A 22,399-nucleotide genomic window follows, 5' to 3' on the forward strand; every position below is an offset into this window, starting at 1 on the left:
AAGCTCACAACGTGTCGCAACGCGACACGTTGTGAGCTTGTAGATCGGCTATTTACGGTGCGAGACACGATTTGTAACCAAGTAAAAATCAGGCTTTATCCACTAATACTGCTCAGTAGCAGAAGTGTCACATCAAATTGTTACGTAAAAGATTTAGTTTGTTCATCTGGTTCTTCTCTCTCTCTCTCTCTCTCTCTCTCTCTCTCTCTCTCTCTCTCTCTCTCTCTCTCTCTCTCTCTCTCTCTCTCTCTCTCTCTCTCTCTCTCCTCTCTCTCTCTCTCTCTCTCTCTCTCTCTCTCTCTCTCTCTCTCTCCTCTCTCTCTCTCTCTCTCTCTCTCTCTCTCTCTCTCTCTCTCTCTCTCTCTCTCTCTCTCTCACCTCCCCCCCACCTGAGTAACGTTCCAAGGATTTAATTAAAGCCACGGTGATCGTTAATCATTGGGAACCCACGATCAATTAATATGTAAGCCTCCTCAAGGCTCACCGATGCTCTCGCGACCTCAGGTGCTGCATTCTATCCAGAGGGAATTCTGAGCAGTGCAGATTTCATTAGCATGGCGTAAGCTGGCGTTAACGACCGCTAATGGCCATCTTTGCTCATTATCATGGCAATCATGCATCAGTGTTGTGCCTTTGATTCGCGTTGTTGTTCTTTTTTGCTACTATTCACATACCACCCAAATGCCCGATTTATACGTAGTTGCGCGTCGGTGTCGCACACCGAAAATAGCTGATCTACAAGCTCACATTGTGAGCTTGTAGATCAGCTATTTGTGGAGCTTAGGCTTACAAATCCCCAGCCGTTTATCTTTTTAACTTTTCCCCGCTGCTACATCAAAAGATTCTCATCATGTGGAGCATCATGTGTGTGTGTGTGTGTGTGTGTGTGTGTGTGTGTGTGTGTGTGTGTGTGTGTGTGTGTGTGTGTGTGTGTGTGTGTGTGTGTGTGTGTGGGGGGGTGTGTGTGTGTGTGTGTGTGTGTGTGTGTGTGTGTACATTCGACTTGCATGCGGCAGGCCGTGTGATGTGCAAATAGATCACAGATCAATTTCGATGACATGTCTGGAATATGAATTATATTGTCTTCTGTGGGAAAGCATACAAATATGCAGTGAATCAATCCAAAGCAAATATCACTGGATATTGCCAGTGTGTGGGAGAGGCAATTTTGCCACAGGTGTAATTGAACACTATTTCATATAAGGACCTTTGGGGGAATGGTGAGTGAAAATGGAATGTACTGCCAAGTTAAGCGTTTACTTTCACGACAATTGTATTTGTGGAGGATATGAAATGGAGGCAATAATAATATTGATGGCCTCTCGTTTAAATACCTGTAGGTTAGTGATTTGGAAGGTGCCATTTTCCATCAAACTGATTCTCCCATCGCTTCCTAGGATCCTTTGGCCGTCCTTTTCCCATTGAATGCTGGGCAGGGGGTTGCCCATGATGTGGCACTGTAATTGGACGGTGGAACCAGGAGCTAGAGTTTGATTGGCTGGGCCCTGGCGGATAATGGGAGGGACTCGATCTGAAGGTGCTGGAAAGAGAGAGGTGTAAATCAGAGTAAATCAGGTGAGGTTGAAATTGAGATTTAAGCTAAAAGATCACATTTGAACCATTTCTATTTCATCTGTAAATGGCCATACAGTACCACCAGCCCACTGTTTCTACAGGTTTTGTTTGTTGTAGATCTTGTAAAATTGTGAGACAAACATAGGATATAGGTAATATGTTCTGTATTTATAAAGGTTTAAGTTAGTACACTTCACTGTGCATGTTTCTTCACTCACACAAGTATAACGTGATTTATTTTAAATTTATTTTATATGAGTATTATATTTCGATTCATTGTTTGGTAGACATTTTTATTTCATATTTTAACACATGGAGATGTTATGGTCTAATAATTATGTCCCGGATTCGTTGCAAATTAAATTACTTGTTTGTCTAGACATTACAATCGATTCCAATGACTGTGTGCATAGTGGAAACAAACAAAATAATAAACCACTGCCAAGCCAAATATTTTGATTATTCTCTATCCAGTTTCAATGCTCCGATTTGTAGCAATGAAACTGCAACAGAGAGACATGAAACTCAGTAAAGATACAATATGATAGACTGGGGGAATAATATCTATTCTAGATTAATGAAATCCCCACCAGAGCCTAAGCCTCACTAAATACTGTATGAAAAGGAAAATGAATTATTAATAGTGTGTGCTCTTTCTTTGGCTACGCCATTTGGGCTACATACAACAGTGCAACCAAATCCAAATTATACTAGTGATCACTTAGCCTGGGCTTCTAGTGAGGCAGATTTAGTGACAATAAACCAAGGCCATGGTGAGTGTAATTGTTATAGGTAGGTTTAGCATGCTGAACCACACTTTTTCTCTTTAGACTCATAAACGGCCATTCTGAGAGACAGCCTCGTTCATGTGTAAGCTACATGGAAGCAACATGGTAGTGATGCTCGCTTCTCAGTTATGACAAGATTATGAAAATAATTTGTGGTCATAGATAAGTCATAGATGGCAAAGAAAAGAAAGTCAAAAGAGTTTAAACATTTTTATATTTGGTTTGCATTTGAATAAAAGCAAATGATTCTATCAAAGATCAATATTTAAGCCACTCTTCCTCCATTGAGCAGTCGTCTACAGCCACGTGTTCAGCATACTTACTACTATACTACTGTATGCAACACAGTACACCAGGCTCTGATGTGTGCAGCTAAAGCAATGTAAATGTACAGGAGATGCATATGTGTCTAAAGTAAACCGTTATCTATTCCCTGATTGGGAGGGCAGCGGCATGCAGAGCATATGTTGTGCCAGGGTTATTTGCATTGCGCTGTCAGCACGTGTCACATTTGATTACGTAGGATGAGGCCTCCTGCTGTTTGTTCATTTGAGGGGAGGATATTTTTAATTAGAGCGGATTCAACGGATTCCCCCATGTATTTGGGTTTGTGTGTGGGCATAAACAGAGAGAAAAATAAATCTCAATCTAAATAGTGAGGCATTATACTATTAGCTAATGTTAATCAGATATCTGGTTGAATAAAGTGACATTAGTAAAATATTTATCATTAAATAAATTAATAGATCTTGTAGATCAGGCTATTGTCATTATTTGACATACAACAAAGTATTTTGTTTAAGTTGTTAAACCGATGTCACTTTCATGTTTTTGTGGTTAGATTGCCCACCCCTGCATGTGAGTGTGTGTACCTACCACTCTCCACCTCCAGCAGAGCTTTGGTGAGGATGCTGCCAGCCACACTGATGGCCTGGCAGATGTAGTAACCTGAGTCTTCGGTGTGAACCTCGGTGATGGTCAACTCTCCACTCAGAGACACTGAGAAACGACCCGACTGGGCCGGTTCCTGAATGGGGAACAGCAGGATCTGGAGAGGGGCGAGACCACAGAGCAATTTATTATGTTGAGGGCTCATTCATCCAAGTCATGACAAAAGTGATTTGAACACAGTGCAACCCAAATCACGCCAACTCATTCATAACGTAACGCATTCGTTCACTCATTTTGACATGTTCACTCGATAATACTAGTGTATACAGTACATTCATCCAATCCTTCCTTCAATCCTTAAACACACTGAGTGAGATGTGGCAAATCCTTCTGCAATACCGCCTTGGCAACTAACACATGCACGCAGGCCTCAAAGGAAACATAAGCCTGTTTCATACTTCATTGTATGACCTTGTCATTCAACGAATAATAGCAGATCTACCAGCTCACAAGTCACACTGCCTTCTGAAGTTGCAGATCGGCCATTTTCAGTGAGCGGCACCATTGTACAACAAAGTATGAATTAGACTTAGGGGAGCAAACATGCCACTTTCAACACACCGTTATATACAGCATGTGGGCCATTAAAATGTCCAAACAAACGATACATTTTGCTTCTAACTTTCAACACAGCCCTGAAAAGAACCAACAACTGGACTTAACTGAATCACAATCTACAGTATATTGGCACAAAAAAAAGCCTGTCTGGTACTAATAATTCAAGATAGATTTTCTTTCCAGCACATTCTCCACGACTACTCTAGTCTCACACAATGTGCAATGTACCAAAAATGAATTATTTTAAAAGTATCAATCTCCCTACAGTACACTTATATCTATTACACTACTATAATTGCCTGTTTTGACCTTGGAAGATACAAAGCCCCAAAGAAGTTTACGCAGGGGATGAGGTTTCCAAGATAAAAAATGGCCGCTGTGTGAATATGGTCAATGGGTTCATATTCTACAAAGAATGAATATTGCTCTGTTGTGTTGATATTGCAGAGAGAGGCAGAGGAATGATGGATGTCTGCTGAAGGACAGAGACGTTTATCAACAGACAGTATCACAATGACAGCGCACTGCACTGTGAGCAATGGATACCTGCCTTATATCTCTTAGTGAGTGTGTGTGTGTGTGTGTGTGTGTGTGTGTGTGTGTGTGTGTGTGTGTGTGTGTGTGTGTGTGTGTGTGTGTGTGTGTGTGTGTGTGTGTGTGTGTGTGTGTGTGTGTGTGTGTGTGTGTGTGTGTGTGTGTGTGTGTGTGTGTGTGTGTGTGTGTGTGCGTGCGCACACGAGTGCATGCTCCCTAATGCAGAAGGTTTGGTTGAGAACCCAAGGGATTATCTTCACAGTTCACACTCATACACACACACACACATTTCAGCACACAACGCAGGTGCACACATGCACGCACACACACATCAGGCTTTCATTGGGGGAGGGGAGATTCAGTATTTGATCTACTGTTCCCTAAAATGGCTTGTTTTAGAGAAGGGGGCGGGATTGAGCGAGGAGCATGGGAACAAGGAGAAGACGTAGTGTGACAGAGGAGAGGAGAGGAGATATAAATGTTCCCCATCTGCACTGTATTTGTGTATGGTCTGGATTTCTAGCGCCTTCATCTAAAGCCCTTTACAATGTGCGTTCACACATTCACACCTGGATTTGCGTGTCGAACCGGGCGGGAACCTTCCAGTTCTAAAACAGACTCTCTAACTACTGAGCCTCTGCCGCCCCTATGCAGTGCATGCATATTCATGCAGTATTGGCCAGTCCTGTCATCAAACCAGCATCCCTTTGACTCCTAGCCAGCCACCCTGCTTCCCACACACCTCCTCCTCGTCTCCCACATCTTTCTCCTATTTATCGCTCTCCTCCACTCCTGTTCTCTCTCCCTCTCTCCCACTCACATTCTGCCGCCTCTGCCGATCTCTCGTCTCTCTAATCTATCCCTAAGAGCCATGCTCCAGGCTCCCACGCACACCTATCAGGCCTTTCACCACATTCCTACAGGCTGCAATGCTTATCACACACACTCACTGGGTTCTCTCTCTCTCTCTCTCTCTCTCTCTCTCTCTCTCTCTCTCTCTCTCTGGAAAATCCTCCATTTGTAACTCTGAGAGGGTACAAATGTCACCAAATGGTCCATTTGGTGACATTTGTACCCTCTCAGAGTAATTTTACTGTACACCCACCCACACACGCACACGCACACACACACACACACACACACACACACACACACACTCGTAAATAACCTTTTGTATTGACAATAACAAATATACGAGTGTGTAACTGTGTGCTTGCTTATACGTGTGTGCACATGTGCACAAATGCTTGTGTGTGTGTGTGTGTGTGTGTGTGCGTGTGCGTGTGCGTGTGTGTGTGTGTGTGTGCTAGACAGCCTGGCACTCTGCTGCTCCTCAGAAAGAAAGCAGAGCATGACAGCAACACGATGCAATGTTAACACTAACAGAGCCAAGAAGCTGACAGCCAGAGGAGATGCAGGCAGCCTGCTGCAGTAGACCACACTACATAAGAATGCCTCCCAAGGACAAATGATGTACGTTGAAAGTAATGCTGGTGAAAGTAAGGTAATTTTTTTTAAACGTTTAACTTTTCAACACAACCTTCCCTAACACTACTAAGCATGTCAAGAATGACACCTAGACGTAATGGGAGCCCACTAGCAGGACCGTTGTGCTGCAATCTGGGACACGTTTTTAATGAATAAAATGTTCTTTTAACCAATCTGGTATGGTAGAGCAATGGTTCTTAAAGTGGGGTCCAGGGACAAACCACTATTATTTCCCCGGCTTAAAGTTACGAGGGTCCCCCTAGCACAACATCTGAGGTTTCTCTTACCTGGCTGCCTTCTTTTTGCCAGAAAACTGCAGGCGGAGGGTTGCCCTTAGTGCCACAGAGGAAGGTTACGGTGCGCCCTGGGCCTGTGATCTGGTCCCGCGGTCGAACGACAATCTGAGGGGGAACTGCACAAAAAGAAGGAGAGAGAAGATGCTGAGAATTAGATGAATGGACAAAAAAAATAGCTTAAAAAAAGAAGCGCTGCAGGGATCATTCAGTGGCTCCGATAGATAGGTGATCTTTGGTGACACAGGTAGGTACATATGAACAAAAGAGGATTTCCAAAAGGTGTGAAATGCAGACTTGCAAAGAAAATAATAATCAAAAACGCGTTTCGACCTAGAGGGTCTTCACCAGGGTCTCTGGGGACCCTGATGAAGACCTTCTAGTTCAAAACGCGTTGGTCATACTCATTTGCCTTGCTCTAAATAAATGTATATATTTTTTTCACTTGAGACGGAGTGCCTTGGAATTATTTTCTTTGCAAGTCTTCATTTCACGCCTTTTTTGGCAAGCAGTACTTCTTTGGAAATCCTCTTTTGTTAAAAAAATTTAGCTTGTTGGCTTTTTGTGGCATGCGTGTGTGTGTGTGTGCGTGCGTGCGTGCGTGCGTGCGTGCGTAGAGCGAACTTCATCGTAAGCTGTTGATCATACAAAGCATACAAAACACACACACTGGCATGCAAGCAAACATGCCCTCACATACTGTAGGCAAAAATATTCATACAGTGTTTACACAGCCACACGCCCACTCACATATGTATTAACATCTGTTTAAGTTGTGTTAAAAAAAAAAGAAACCAATCCAACACCACTCTTTCCATCTACTCATAAATGCATACATTTGTATACATTTTATTTCTATGTAGAAATGTTAGAAAATTACATTGTTTTCAGCGAGTGGCCTGTTCTGTCCTTGACATCACAGTGAGGTACTGTAGCAACAATACTGCATTAACTTACAAGATAATGTAGGTTACTCAATATATGAACATTATCAATCTGCTGTTTTACATAAACTAACTCTAGAAACAAAGCAGAAATGTGGCCTTCATTGTTCAGTGTTCAAATGCACACACAGAAACGAGAAAAAAGGCACCATCTTCACTCGTGTTGTGATTCTTCACCGTGAGTCGACTCCTGGGCTTATTTCAGTCAAAATAAATGAAATGTCTGTCAAGTAGCATCAACAGAAACACCGGGGAAGCATTCATGAGCTACGGATCCATAAGAGAAAGCTCACTCTATCAGGAATAGCTTAGTTAAGAGCTGATTGCCAACTGGTGATTGGATTGGCAAGTCACCGTCTATCCAGATCAACTGACAGGAGTCATTAAATCACATTAGGAGGTTTGATTTGTGAATTGAAATTTCCATGGGAAGCGGGCAGACTATTCTTGCAAGGCTGGAATGGAAGCAGAGATGGGAAAAAAGAGTCAGAGAAGCGAAGGCCGTTCAGAAAGACTGTGCTTAGCTTTAGCAGTCAAATTTGCTAGTTTTGACGCTTCATGAACACAGGTGGGTTTTGTGTTAATAAGGCTCTCTCTAGACACCAAATTTGAATTGCAGCAGATGAACCAGAAGTCAGCATGGGGCTAAGGGGGAGGTGGATTCTCTATAAAAGACTTAGACGTGGACTTAAATCGATGAAGACTCCAATGCCAGTTGCATAAGCTAGCCTGGCCTAATCCATCTCACAGATTGCAGTGCAGCCTATTAAATAGCTCAGAACGGAGCCTAAATGGGGGATTGTGGGTCAGCCTTTTGATCTTGGGTCTAATCTGATGAGTCTTTGAATAAAGATGGTGGACACACACAGCACAAATGGAATAGCGGGTCTGCTCAGATTTTCTCTACTGGCCAATGACACATTCCCATTTGACACAATCACACAATAAAACACAAGCATGGACCCATGGACCCCCCCCCACACACACACACACACACACACACACACACACACACACACACACACACACACACACACACACACACACACACACACACACACACACACACACACACACACACACACACACACACACACACACACACACACACACACACACACACACACACACACACCTCTTGATTGCTATTGATTCTGTAGCAAGCCACTGGGCCTTTCTCCACTGGGGGAGTGTGAATGCATAATGATGCCCTGGGCCAGCCCTAATTGATTCCTCATCTTCCCACCTGATCTCCCGCTTCTATTTCATTTTCACTCTCAATCAGACTTGAGAGAGAGAGAGAGAAAGAGTGACAGAGAGATAGAGAGAAAGAGAGAGAGAGAGAGAGAGAGAGAGAGAGAGAGAGAGAGAGAGAGAGAGAGAGAGAGAGAGAGAGAGAGAGAGAGAGGGGATGGAGATTGGGTCTGAGTAGAAAATAAAGTGATAAAACATAGAGCTAAGTACAGGTGAGAGCGAGATAGGAGAAGTAGAGTGGGTGTTTTTAGAGCACTATTCTTTTTATTTTCTTAATATCTCTGGACTATTTCTGACAATATAATGACATGCCCAAAATAGAGACACTGAGGTTAAAGTGTAATGTCAATCAGGGATGTTGCCTCTTTAAATCCACTCTCATTTCCTTGCAATTCATCTAACCCGCTACGGTTCAAAATGAACGCTCTTCAGTTGATTAAGTAAAGAGTAATTGTGCTCCAAGAAACGTTTACGGCCTGATTTTACACTTACTGTAGTTGTGTGCGGGTGTCACGCACCGAAAATAGTCGATCTACAAGCTTGTGAGCTTTTCGATCGACTAATTTCGGTGCGTGACACCCGCACACAACTAAGTGTAAATCGGCCTTAATGCAGCTAGTCACGGGAGGCAGATCTTCCTTTTCAAGTCTCATTCTCATTCAGAGGAGTAGAGCTCCATTCACAGCTGAAAGGAGCAAAAAAAAGAAAAGAAAAAGCCTAACAAACAAATATAATTAAACTGGAAAGATGTGGTGGGGAGAGTGGCACGAGTTATGCCCGACTTACACTTGGATGCACATCGTGTTTAGCACCGAAAATAGCGAGATCTACAAGCTTGCAGTTGTGAGCTTGTAGCTCGGCTATGTTTGGTGCACGACATTAAGTATAAATCAGGCTTTACACCTCCCCCAACACTCAACTCTCTCTCTCTCACACACACACACACACACACACACACACACACACACACACACACTTCACACTTAATCTTGTGCACTGTCCTCCCCGTCACTGTGTGAGGGACAAAGGCGGTCTCTTCACACAAACAGCGGGAGGGTGGGGGGCGTGGTGGTGGTGGTGTGCGTGCGGGTCCATGCGTCAGCCACGGGATAAATCATTGCTAAAGGATGCTTGGCAGAGGTCAGCGAGATCATGTCCTGGGATCAAATGGCCAGCCACCCGCTGACCCTAAAGGTCAACCCCAAACACACTCCCTCATTATTTCAAATGTTGAGCCGTGGAAGACAAGGCGATTCACCGTGCGACTCTTCAGCTACACTGGGAAATCCTTAGCGTCAATTTATCTCTGACAAATAAAATGGCTAAATTAACACCTGGGAAAATGTACATTTTCTTTTTTTCTGTCTACCTTCCAGTCCAAGGCTCCGTTCTACACTGATGCAAGGCTTGAAATGTTGAAGAAATACAGCATCCTCACATCTTTTGCAATTTCTCCCTGGGCACACCCACTGTATGTACAGATGTCAGTAAGCACAAAATACATTGTTTCAGTAACACCAGGCTATGCAGTTGATGGAAAACATAGGTAACATTTCCAAACATGTCTCTCTCAATCCTGAGCAGATGACATCGCATTGACCAACATCCATGTGTTAGTTTAGAATGTCAGTCTTTCTGTACTTCTTTTTATTTATTCTCTGTCTGGAGAATAACATCGTCTGATTTGAAAAGGCAAGCCTGCACACTGCCTGGGGCTGTAATAAATAATTAGAGGAAATGGGGGCGAGTGTGTGTGTGGCGTAACACTCTGAGCTTTAGGCTAGATTTAGGGCACAGAGAAACATTTGCATCCTCATGAGGCATGGAAATAGATGGAATGAATTGTAACAGAGCAAATGAAATATACATGACAACATTAGTGAGAAAGAAAATAAATACAACAAAAAATCGAAAGAGTCTCGAGGCTATTTGCTCAGCACGTCTCCTGTACTTTCTCAACAGCCTCTCTCTTTGGCTTCTCTACGTTAAATGGTCCTTTAAAGCAAGGCAATCCAGTGAGGGGTCAAAGTTACCTTATCATTGCATTTTAATGCACTTCTGTTTTGACAAGACTGTGCCGAAAATAGTACCCTGGAGAAACAATTGATTTATGGATTAAATTCAAATGGCCAAGACTTCTCCCTGCTGATAAGCTGGGAGAAGCAGAGAATTCTAAGGTGGGTTTATCAACTGAAAGTGTGAATTAAAAGATTTAACAGAACACACGGTTGTATGTTTTGGAAAATGGCCGAAGGTAACGTTAAATATGCTGTGAGGTGTAGTCAGAGGGCTAAACATAATGCCAAACCACCAGTAAAGACCTTGAAAAACAGACGGAACGGTATCTAGTCATTAATGTGATGGTGTACAGTACTGTCTACTATACTATACCACACCAGAGCTAATGCATAATTTATACTCCATCGTACGATGGTGTGACGTGCCGAAAATAGCCAATTTACAAGCTCACATCGCAACACTTTGTGAGATTGTAGTTCAGCCATTGTTGGCACGCCGGCCCCGGGACATGACAAAGTGTAAACCATGCTGAATGACATTGTGAGGCCAAGTCAGGCTGAATATAATGAACAAAGAATGAAAGAAACACTTGAGTTGAGGACGCAAAAGCCTGTTCTTGATATGACAGATATTGCAACTGCGAGCAAGCATAAAAATAGACTAAATAGATAGTATGGTGTGACTTCAGGTTAAATCTTCAGTCTCTTTGATTTGATTTATGGGAAGGGGTACACTAGTTCACTGATGTAAGTGAAGAGACGGGGTGTGTGTGTGTGTGTGTGTGTGTGTGTGTGTGTGTGTGTGTGTGTGTGTGTGTGTGTGTGTGTGTGTGTGTGTGTGTGTGTTTTGTCCTCTCTTGCACAGGATATCGTCTCTGTCGGGTGGAAACCTCGTTTCGAGCTTGTGGATCTGCTATTTGTGATACTTTTGTGTGACGCTGTAGTATGATCAAGTAGGGCATTAATTTACGAAAAAATACAAAAAATTGCATATGGAGATAAGAGGTTTCTGCCCGACACAGCAACCATAAATAACTGCTCAACGGGTTTTGTGCGTGCGTGCGTGCGTGTGTGCGTGTGTGTGTGTGTGTGTGTGTGTGTGTGTGTGTGTGTGTGTGCGTGCGTGCGTGCACGCATGTGTGGGTGAGTGTGTGCATGTAGCAGCCCATGTTACATTTTGATCAGCTTGTCTCCCCACACACTGTGTAAGACAGATCAGAGTGAGATTTGTTCCAGCGCTGTTACATGGACGACAGACTGCTGTTCAATCAGACTGCACACTCTGTGTTTACTGCAAGAGGATCTTAACCACGCACGCACGCACGCACGCACACACACACACACACACACACACACACACACACACACACACACACACACACACACACACACACACACACACACACACACACACACACACACACACACACACACACACACACACACACACACACACACACACACACAGAAGCCGCCTTTGCTTCAATATAGTTAAACTGATACACACAGAGAGAGCAAATTCCACCCCCGAGCAGAGCCTCCTCGGGGACCTAGATGCGACAGGCAGCTGTCACAGTCCCATGCTGCAGCAGACTGCGCACGTATACGCACACGCCTCATTCAACACGCCATTATGCCGCCGCCGCTTTAGCATTCAGTAGGGGAATCTGCTTAGCGTCATCTCTAAATGTGACACGTACACATATGGTACATACTGTAAGCACATGATACCTTTTTCCTGTTATTTCCTCCAAGAGGAAGGAAGGCATCGTTCTGGCTGTATATGGGTATTGCATTACACGCACACCATAATCCATTTATTCAATTTGTGGATCTACTAAAAGTGGAGCACACGCAGCCTTCTCAGAAATACGGATTTTAGTCCCAACGTGAGTTTATATGTAGGTTCTACTGGGAGCCGATAAAGCAACTCTATACTTTTTAATACAAGATTTTCATATGTGAGACCCAAAAAAATATTCATATCCCAATAGATAGGACATGCCACCGTACCATTTTTTTCCTCCACTGACTTATTAATGGCTGGGCACAAGGCATCCTTTCTCAGTTAGAGTGTCAAGAGACTGGGTACATGAAGAGAAGGCAGGAGTGTCAAAAGTATTTATGAAATGCTTTTCACAGGTTCATCATACATACTGTAGCTTACTTTTGGAACTGGGTTGAGGTAGTGGTAATAACATTAAGTAAGCCCACTCAAGCTTATGGTTCCCACTGAACACACATAGACAAGAGCACACAGCCTAAATGTTTATGGAACCAAGTCACTCATCTCTTTATTCTATTATTGTTGTTGTGCCATAGGGAGGAAACACTCTTATAGCCAATTTCTCAGACACTTCTGTGAAATTGCTTTTTGTTTCTTCATTTACTTGTTGACCTTGCAAGACGTGGCTGAAAAGACACACACCCTGCAGTACTTAACAACCAAACAACTGTTTTCAACTTGAAAAATCACTTCTGTAAATCGGTAAATCTTTGCTCTGTTTAATAAGAGGCAGAGGAGTGTTTCTGTGCTGCACAATTCCTCACATTCTCATTTCACATCTTTGCTTTTAAACATAAATAAAGTCAACACGTGAGACGAGTGGTGTGTGGTTAGAAGAGGTTTGTTGATTTTTGCAAGCGTCCAAAGTGAGATACTCCGTATTAGTCTGGCAGGAGCTTGCGAAAAGGGAATACCACAAAACAAATATCCCTTAAATGTTTATGTTTCATTCATTCACAAGATAATTGGAAATTTGAAACAGATGGGTTTTTCACAGTAGTACCAGCCCAAAGGAAAATAAACAAAAAACTGTGTTTGGTGCCAGACAGTAGAAATAAAGCAATTAGAGACATGTGTCATCAATTTGCATTAGGTACATAATTAACACACAAAGCTTTGAAGCTTCACAACTCATCCTACAGACTTTTGACACCACATACCATCTCCTGAACTGCTTTTTACAGTCTCTTCTTTTAATATTGAAGCTCCTGTAGCCTTCAGTGCACATCAATAGTAAGTCAGAGTTCTTACAACAAGGCTGTGCCAAATATAACACAGCCGTTTTACCCACCACACCTTTCCAACTCTATATCATCGTTAATACTTTATGTGTGATAAAAACCAAAGACAAGTGCTATATATAGAGCCTACATCTGGCAGAATGAAAACATGATTGGACTGCAGTCATGGAAAATCAAAGGCCTTTTCCACAGCATTTCCAGGGCCACTTAAATGGTTATTGACTTCCCCACCCATCCTCATATATGCCAATCATTAGAGTGGCAGGTGGTGATGATGGTGGTGGGTTAAGAGTGTGTCATGATTGCAGAAAAGATCAATAGAAAGTGCACATGTATGCAAAAATGCATACATGTGCACACACACGTACGCACGGTGCACGGCGCACACGCACACGCACACGCACACGCACACGCACACGCACACGCACACAATATCATGCAAAGATGAGATGAAATGGCATACTTACTGACTGGACCCACTGGAGTGGATGTAGAGATGTGGAAAGGGATGGAAAAGAAAGATGAAATGAGAATGAGATGACGGGGAATGATTCGTGAGTCCGCCATAAAAGCGATGCAGCCAGTGGCTCCTGATCAGCAGTTCTCGTCTCCGGCCCTCGGGGGACCACTAGTGCTGCCTGCAGGTTTTCTATTCCAGCTACAGTATCTGATTCATTGCATTCATGTGGTGTTACAGGTCTAAACCCCCCCCCCCCCCAGGTAGAATGGAAAACAGCAGCAGCGCTGGTGATCCCAGGGGACCGGAGTAGAGAACCACTGCTCTGGATAATAATACAAATAATAACAATGGCTGTGATGTGTTGCAGTTAATGACAATTCACAACGCGGCAACATTTCAGGGCAGGATGTGCGACGATCTCATTCACTGAAGATGATTCTCTGGAATGTTGAAGGATTGATTGATGGTAATGTGTTGCTAGTTCAATGCAGACTCTAGAGAGAAGGTGTCGTCAGACTGACACTGTGGACCATGATGGAGATATGTGAAAAACTGAGGTGAGGAATACAAAGGCTGGGTTCTGTGGTTGGGGGAGAGATGTGTGCTTCTTTTTTCAAACCCATTGGTCCTCCTGTGTGTGTGTGTGTGTGTGTGTGTGTGTGTGTGTGTGTGTGTGTGTGTGTGTGTGTGTGTGTGTGTGTGTGTGTGTGTGTGTGTGTGTGTGTGCACATGTGGATGTGTGTTATCTCTTTTAATACTGCAATTGCACACAGCATGGTCACACAATCCTCCTTAAACCAACAGCTGTCACGGAGAATAAGCCCTGTATTTTGCTACAAAGTCCTAATAACAGTATGTGATTGTGTGCATGTGTCTGTGTGTTCAAATATTGCAAAAAAAGATTAGTGCTTGCTGAAAGTCAGCATGCGTTTATGCTCACTTTCATGCAGAAAGGTGTGTATGTGTGTGTTTGTGTGTTGTGTGTGTGTGTGTGTGTGTGTGTGTGTGTGTGTGTGTGTGTGTGTGTGTGTGTGTGTGTGTGTGTGTGTGTGTGTGTGTGTGTGTGTGTGTGTGTGTGTGTGTGTGTGTGTGTGTGCGTGTGTGTGTGCGTGCGTGCGTGCGTGCGTGTGTGTGGATGTACAGTATAATATGTGAGCATAGGTTCTGATGTCTGCCAGCCTGTTCAACTTAGACTCTAGATATGCACTGCAGGAATAGCTGACAAGATGTATTAGAAATCGTAACTAAAATGATTGAGTTTGATTAAAAATGTATCCATGTGTTGTTCTTCAAAGGGCTGAGCTGCTTCTAGAGGAATTTCAGTGCTTCTTGATCTTCGCTTTGAGTTAAACTAACTGATGGCTGAAGGCTCCTAATAGTATAATGTGAAGACACGAGTTATAATTTGCCAAGATGTGTGTCTGTCCATATATTTTCAGAGTTTAGTGGTAGTGGTAACTATGTTAATTTAAGTGTGTGTAAATATGGATCCATTTAACATTCTGTATTTCACTGTGTGTACCGCTGCTCCCAGCTGGCACAAGCTTATCGCTGGTGGATTTACTATATAACCTGCCTGACACACAAGGACACCATAATGCATTTTCTGTGCTTTATTATGAACACAATATATATATACATATATATATATATATATATATATATATATTTTTTTTTTTTTCTCAGGCTTGCAGGACAGAGGTGCTCATACTGTATTGCCGTTGTGGCAGTTGATCGCTACTCATGGCATAGACCTAGGTGAGCCCTTATACTTCATATTGATCTTATCCAAGCAATGGGGGGAAAAATACATTGCAATTCTAGGTAGACAGATTGAAGCCTATACATTTTAAATTGAGGTTGAAAATCCCAGACGTAAAGTAAAGATTTTCACACTGCTCTGATGCGTCATTTTCGTGTGGACAGTAAATCCTTAGGGTTCATTTAACACTAATTTAACACAAGTTAACAGTCACATTTACGCACGCTACTGGGGATTGATTGTTTACACTTATATATATATTTATATTCATACCTGTTAATAGCTCGTACAAAATGCAAATCACGGGCGGTCCAAGTGTGGAGGTCCTTTTGATTTTTGGTACCTTATTCCTAATCCCTGTACGTTACTACCGGTTTACTCTTCTATATATTTTTTATTCTTAGTTGTGTCTCTGTTTTTTTGTATCTATCTTGTGTTTCATGCTGCAAAGAGGGTACAAATGGAATTAAATGGACCTGTATTTGGACACTCCTCAGAGTTAAATGAATACGAGTATTTAACTGTGTGAGATAAGGTTGGAAAGAGCGTGTTCTCATGTCTTACCATGAACTTGCAGTGTACCAGAGGCTTCAGCCTTGCCCACGCTGTTCTCTGACACGCACGTGTAGGTTCCCTCATCCTCAGCCCTCACCTGGGTCAGACGGAGGCTAAGATCACTGCGAATCTCAAATCTGAAAATGAGTTTGGACACATTTAGCACAAACGTACTTTCACTTGACTTACTGTAGGTGTTATTAAATCATAAAATGTGTGTGTGTGCGTGTGTGTGCGTGTGTGTGTGTGTGTGTGTGTGTGTGTGTGTGTGTGTGTGTATATGTGTCTCACACCTCGCTCTGGGCAACTCTCCCTCCTCTCTCCGCCAGCGGATGGTGGGAGTGGGGTCACCATGAACCTCACAGAAGAAGTCTACGGTATCATCAGCCAACACCACCTGGTTCACTGGCTGCTTGATGAACACTGGCCGCTCTGAGTGAGAAAGAGAGAGAGAGAGAGAGAGAGAGAGAGAGAGAGAGAGAGAGAGAGAGAGAGAAGGGGGATACAGAGACCGGGAGTAAGAGACAGAATGATAATTATTAAAATCCTCTGAAATATAAAGTTTGGAAACTCCCCTTCAATAATACCAATTGGTATTGTATTTTATATCGTTGTTATCGTTGATTAGTCACCTTTACAACAAAGTATAACTTGTAAGGATCATGCAATCGTGGAATGAGCAACACAGCTAAACGTGTGGGTAGCGCCCCCCAAAAACCTGCCACAAGAAACTGATGCATGTTAAGAGACACGGACATAGACGTATATTGCACTGGATCAAAGTAGACACACATGCATGCTGTCAGATTCTATCACTTTACATATTTTATATTTTATATTACAATCCTATAACCGTATGCTATGGTAAAGTTGGTCATACTAGTTTGTCAACATGTAAGCATGTCTACTTTTATTTTTCTATCCCCAAAGTAGTCTCCCCCCTCCCCCCCAACAAGTGTACATGTATAATCTCTGTCATTGCCAACCCCTACTGCAAGTGGTGGGGAGGGTGTAGAAAACCACATGTCTGCTCGGATACACCCGGAGTCACCAGCCACTTCTTTTCACCTGACAGTGAAAAGTTTGGTATTTTTGTAGCTATTTGGCCACTTTGGACAAAGATGGATTGCGTAGGCAGAACCAATTCCCAGTGGTATCCTTTAAGAATACCCAGAACAGGGCCGTAGAGGAGCTGCGGCAGAGATTTTAATTATTCTTGTCTCCCCCCCCCCATTCAGTTGGATCAATATGGGCTTTAAAGCCTATTACATTGCAATTACTGCTTTAACAGCAGCAAATAAGAATGGAAGAGAGAGAGCGAGAGAGAGAGAGAAAGAGAGAGAGAGAGAAAGAGATGAGAGAATCTGAGAGTGAAACGAAGGACATCGAAAAATGGAGCGTTCCGAATTAAATGTATTATGCAGACCAAGAACTCTTGCAGGACCACTCACTAAAACTCAGGATCTTGCTGTGTAAATAGATATTATATATCTTAACAAGAAACCTTTCAAAAGAAAAGCAAACCAACATTACATTACCAACACCAACCCAACCCAGCACTGAGAAGGTTGTTAACTCACCAAACACCACCAGCTCAGCTGGGTCGCTGTCTTTCTCCCCGACCATGTTGGTGCCGACACACACGTACATGCCGGCGTCGCTCTTCCGGGTGTTGGAAATCATCAGCTTTCCGCCGCGGATCTGAGGAAGGTGACGGGGGAGAAGGAGAAGATTTACAGAGGAGCTGAGACAGATGAGGACACCACAAGCATACTCTGTCATTCTCTACCTGACTCAAGAAGATCCTCTGAGCAAACTGCTGTACAATGCATCTTTCACCGCCATGTTGGATTAAGTGGCTGCACTCACTGACTCATCATTTTTAGTCTGACTCATCATTTAAAACGCATCTGTGTGTGTGTGTGTGTGTGTGTGTGTGTGTGTGTGTGTGTGTGTGTGTGTGTGTGTGTGTGTGTGTGTGTGTGTGTGTATGTGTGTGTGTGTGTGTGTGTGTGTGTGTGTGTGTGTGTGTGTGTGTGCGGCACTGTGCGCGCGCACGTGCAGGCGTGCATGTGCGTGCGTGCGGGCGTGCATGTGTGTGGGTGTGAGTGCTGTGAAGATTTGCATCAGCAAGAAAACTAATTTGAAGGGTTTTCTTAGGTAGGCGGCATTATATTGAATAAACAGCCTGAAGAAATTCAATCAAACGTCAGTCAATATAATAACATCACGTTGTAATTCTATTCATATTGCTTTCCAATTGCATGACAAAAAAAAATTGCATTAATTCCTGATTAGGGGTTTACAATTGTTGCTAATCAAATTGTCAATGCCATCAATGATAATGCCAGCACCGGAAATACCATTTATTGATCCTTCTACAGATGAACGGAAATGACAAATGGGGCCGAGCAAGTGGCTAAAGCACACCAGTCCACACAAATACTACCAATTGAAAATGCCTTCAATAATGGATGACAGAACATTTATCTATCTTAAGCACGGCTCATACTTCCGGAAACAGCCGATGAACAAGCTCATGGGCTTGTAGATCTGCTATTTTCGGTACAGGTATACATGAGATATAAGATCTTTAGAGCATTGGTTCTCAAAGTGAGGTCCGGGGACCCCCAGGGGTCCTTGGGGGGGTTCCAGGGGGTCCCCAGCAAAAGTTGTTAATATAGCGTCACAATCATTTTAACCACTTTAACCTTTTATACGTTGGCTATTAAAAAATAGCAAGATATACAAGCTCATAGCGCGGCACTCTGTGCCGAGCTATGAGCTTGTATATCTTGCTATTTTTTTAAAATCTTGAACATTAGTGAACATTTTTTAACACAAATCTTTGCTTCTGGGGGTCCCTGGCACAACATATTTTCAGATGGGCGTCCGCGGCCACATACATATCAATTCAACTTGGGGGTCCTTGGACCGCAAAAGTTTGAGAACCACTGCTTTAGAGAACACATAAATGGTGGGCAAACTTACAGTGATCCTCTCATCACGGTCGTTGACACGAATGTTGTTTCTCTTCCAAGAGATGGTGGGCTCAGGGTGTCCCCGAGGGGGGACGCACTCCATGACGGCCGGCTCACCGGCCGCCACCACCACGTCACTGGGCGTCTGACGGAAGTCGTCTCTGAGGACTGGACAGAGACAGAAAGAAAGAAAGGAAGGGAGGGAGAGGGGAAGATTAAGGATTTAATGTCTTTCTTTGATCGGCCATTATCACACACACTGTTTGAAGGAATTCAAGTGAGGATTGCATTGTTACGATCAATCAGACATTTGCCACGGATTTCTGCTAACGTTGTGTCGTCCATCTGAACAGTTGCATGACTGCAGCTAACTCACAGCACGATGTAGCTAAGGAAATGACACATCACAAAACAGTACTGATGATGTGACTTTAATGTGTGTGTGTGTGTGTGTGTGTGTGTGTGTGTGTGTGTGTGTGTGTGTGTGTGTGTGTGTGTGTGTGTGTGTGTGTGTGTGTGTGTGTGTGTGTGTGTGTGTGTGTGTGTGTGTGTGTGTGTGTGTGTGTGTGTGTGGTGTGTGTGTCCCAAAGGTCTTCATTGAATCTGTGCCCTGTGTGTGGCATCAAGTCATCAATAATGAAAGCTCGCCTATCTACCACACACAAAGTAGATGAATTATTCAATATGCCCCCCCCCCCCCCCCCACACACACACACACACACACACACACACACAGACTCCTGAAAATGCACATGCATTAGAAATTCACTTGTAAAACATTGACAGTCAAACAAAGACTGCATATAAACCAGCTCCCCTCAATCGGAGGGAGCCATTTAGAATTGGAGTCTAGAAAACAACTCTCTCACTCACTCCTTCCTGTCAGTCGATTCATAATACATGAGGGATTTGGGCTTTGGTCAGCCAGCACCAGCCCCCCAACCCCCTTTCCAATTCATATTCGGAATACTCCAGCCAAAAGCTTGTGGTTGCTACCTGAAGGCATGGTGGTTTCAGTCTCCTGAGCTCTGTGGATTCTCTCAGGTTACAGGCTTTTGTTGTTAGAGGATGAAGTCGACATTCACCAGCTCTACCTTGAGAGGCTAAAGCCACACTGGCCTGTAGGCTACAAGTCTGGTTATGGCCACTCCAGGGATTTACAAAGGCAGAGCTATAGCTACCTGACTCACTGAACAGGATCGCTGTCTAACCCGCAGGCACCCTACAGTATCTGTCTACCATGTCCTCCAAACACCACCTTCCCAATCTGAAATATGGACCCGACCCGCCCCGAATGTTCTATTTCAGCTCTTATCCACTCCCGGGCATTTGATGGGAAACCTTCCAAAATACGAGCATCTTTCAAAAAACATTGACTGTAGTCTTTTTTCTTCTCCTGCAACTAGTAGAGGCCCTAGGAGGGGTCCACGCGCGACTGCTTATTTTTTTTTCTAGTTTTGATTTTTGGCATCCATAGGACCTCTAATATTGGGATTTTGATGATCCCAAGAAAAAAAGTGGTCCCAAGTGTGTTTTTTTCAATGTTTTATTACCCCTATGAGACCTGGGAGATGGCTGGCTGGAACGCCGGCGAGAGTGTCTTTCGGAGACTGTGGAACGCTCAAATGTAGACGTAGCCCAAAGATAGAGATACCATTTGATTCCAGACAACCTCAGGTTTCCAATGAGACCAACCTTTTCATGCTACCTTGTCGGGAAGGGGGCTAAATACCTAATGATTCAAAGTTAAGACAACATTTTGGCGAGGGAAAAACGACCATCACCATTTTCCAAATGGTCCCTTGAGCTGTCACCTCAATATATGTGAATGGAAATGGGTTAAATGGATACCTACAAGCCTCCCCTGTACAGAAATGTCGAATTTTTGCCAATCTGATGCAGTTTTGGGCAAGAACCATGCAGTGTTTTGCATGCAGTACAAATATGTAATTTCCGCCTATTGTAAAAAGGAGACCACTTTACTGCATCTATAGCTGTATGAGACCACTGTACTGTATCTATAGCTGCATGAGACCACTGAACTGTATCTATAGCTGTATGAGACCACTGTACTGTATCTATAGCTGTATGAGACCACTGTACTGTATCTATAGCTGTATGAGACCACTGTACTGTATCTATAGCTGTATGAGACCACTGTACTGTATCTATAGCTGCATGAGACCACTGTACTGTATCTATAGCTGCATGAGACCACTGTACTGTATCTATAGCTGCATGAGACCACTGTACTGTCTGCATCTATAGCTGCATGAGACCACTGTACTGTCTGCATCTATAGCTACATGAGACCACTGTAATGTATCTATAGCTGTATGAGACCACTGTACTGTATCTATAGCTGCATGAGACCACTGTACTGTATCTATAGCTGCATGAGACCACTGTACTGTATCTATAGCTGCATGAGACCACTGTACTGCATCTATAGCTGCATGAGACCACTGTACTGCATCTATAGCTACATGAGACCACTGTAATGTATCTATAGCTGTATGAGACCACTGTACTGTATCTATAGCTGCATGAGACCACTGTAATGTATCTATAGCTGCATGAGACCACTGTAATGTATCTATAGCTGTATGAGACCACTGTACTGTATCTATAGCTGCATGAGACCACTGTACTGTATCTATAGCTGCATGAGACCACTGTAATGTATCTATAGCTGTATGAGACCACTGTACTGTATCTATAGCTGCATGAGACCACTGTACTGTATCTAGACCACTGTGCTGAATCTATAAACCACTGTACAACATATATAGACCATTGTACTGCATTTATAGACCACATACATTGACCACTGTACTGTATCTAATATAGACCACTATACTGCTTCTCAACACAACTTAAAACATTTATTTATAAAGCACATTTAACATGACCAGGTCACCCAAAGTGCTGCACAGGTCGCCACGAAGGCTCGGTAGATGCAGTACAGTGGTCCACAGATGCACTAGAGTAGTCTACAGATGCACTCGAGTGGTCTACAGATGCATTATAGGTGTCCACAGTGGTCTAGAGATCACGACAGTGGTCTACAGATGCACTAGAGTGGTCTACAGATGCACTAGAGTGGTCTACAGATGCACTAGAGTGTTCTACAGATGCACTAGAGTGGTCTACAGACACACTAGAGTGGTCTACAGATGCACTAGAGTGGTCTACAGATGCACTACAGTGG

At 43.4% G+C, this 22,399-nt stretch overlaps 1 protein-coding gene across 1 annotated transcript in view; it reads right to left on the reverse strand.

The window, feature by feature from the left end:
- Positions 1–22,399, reverse strand: part of robo3 (roundabout, axon guidance receptor, homolog 3) — an 88,552-nt gene that overhangs the window by 22,653 nt on the left and 43,500 nt on the right. The window contains exons 3-9 of the mRNA XM_080434832.1: positions 19,199–19,356; positions 17,788–17,908; positions 16,501–16,639; positions 16,217–16,344; positions 6,182–6,306; positions 3,240–3,411; positions 1,335–1,540 (exon numbers count right to left, since the gene is read on the reverse strand). Coding sequence (XP_080290958.1) covers positions 1,335–1,540; positions 3,240–3,411; positions 6,182–6,306; positions 16,217–16,344; positions 16,501–16,639; positions 17,788–17,908; positions 19,199–19,356 — 1,049 coding nt within the window. The remainder of the gene's footprint in view (positions 1–1,334; positions 1,541–3,239; positions 3,412–6,181; positions 6,307–16,216; positions 16,345–16,500; positions 16,640–17,787; positions 17,909–19,198; positions 19,357–22,399) is intronic.

Source organism: Gymnoscopelus braueri, assembly GCF_963280865.1.
Source record: "Gymnoscopelus braueri genome assembly, chromosome: 8".
NCBI classification, from domain to species: Eukaryota; Metazoa; Chordata; class Actinopteri; order Myctophiformes; family Myctophidae; genus Gymnoscopelus; species Gymnoscopelus braueri.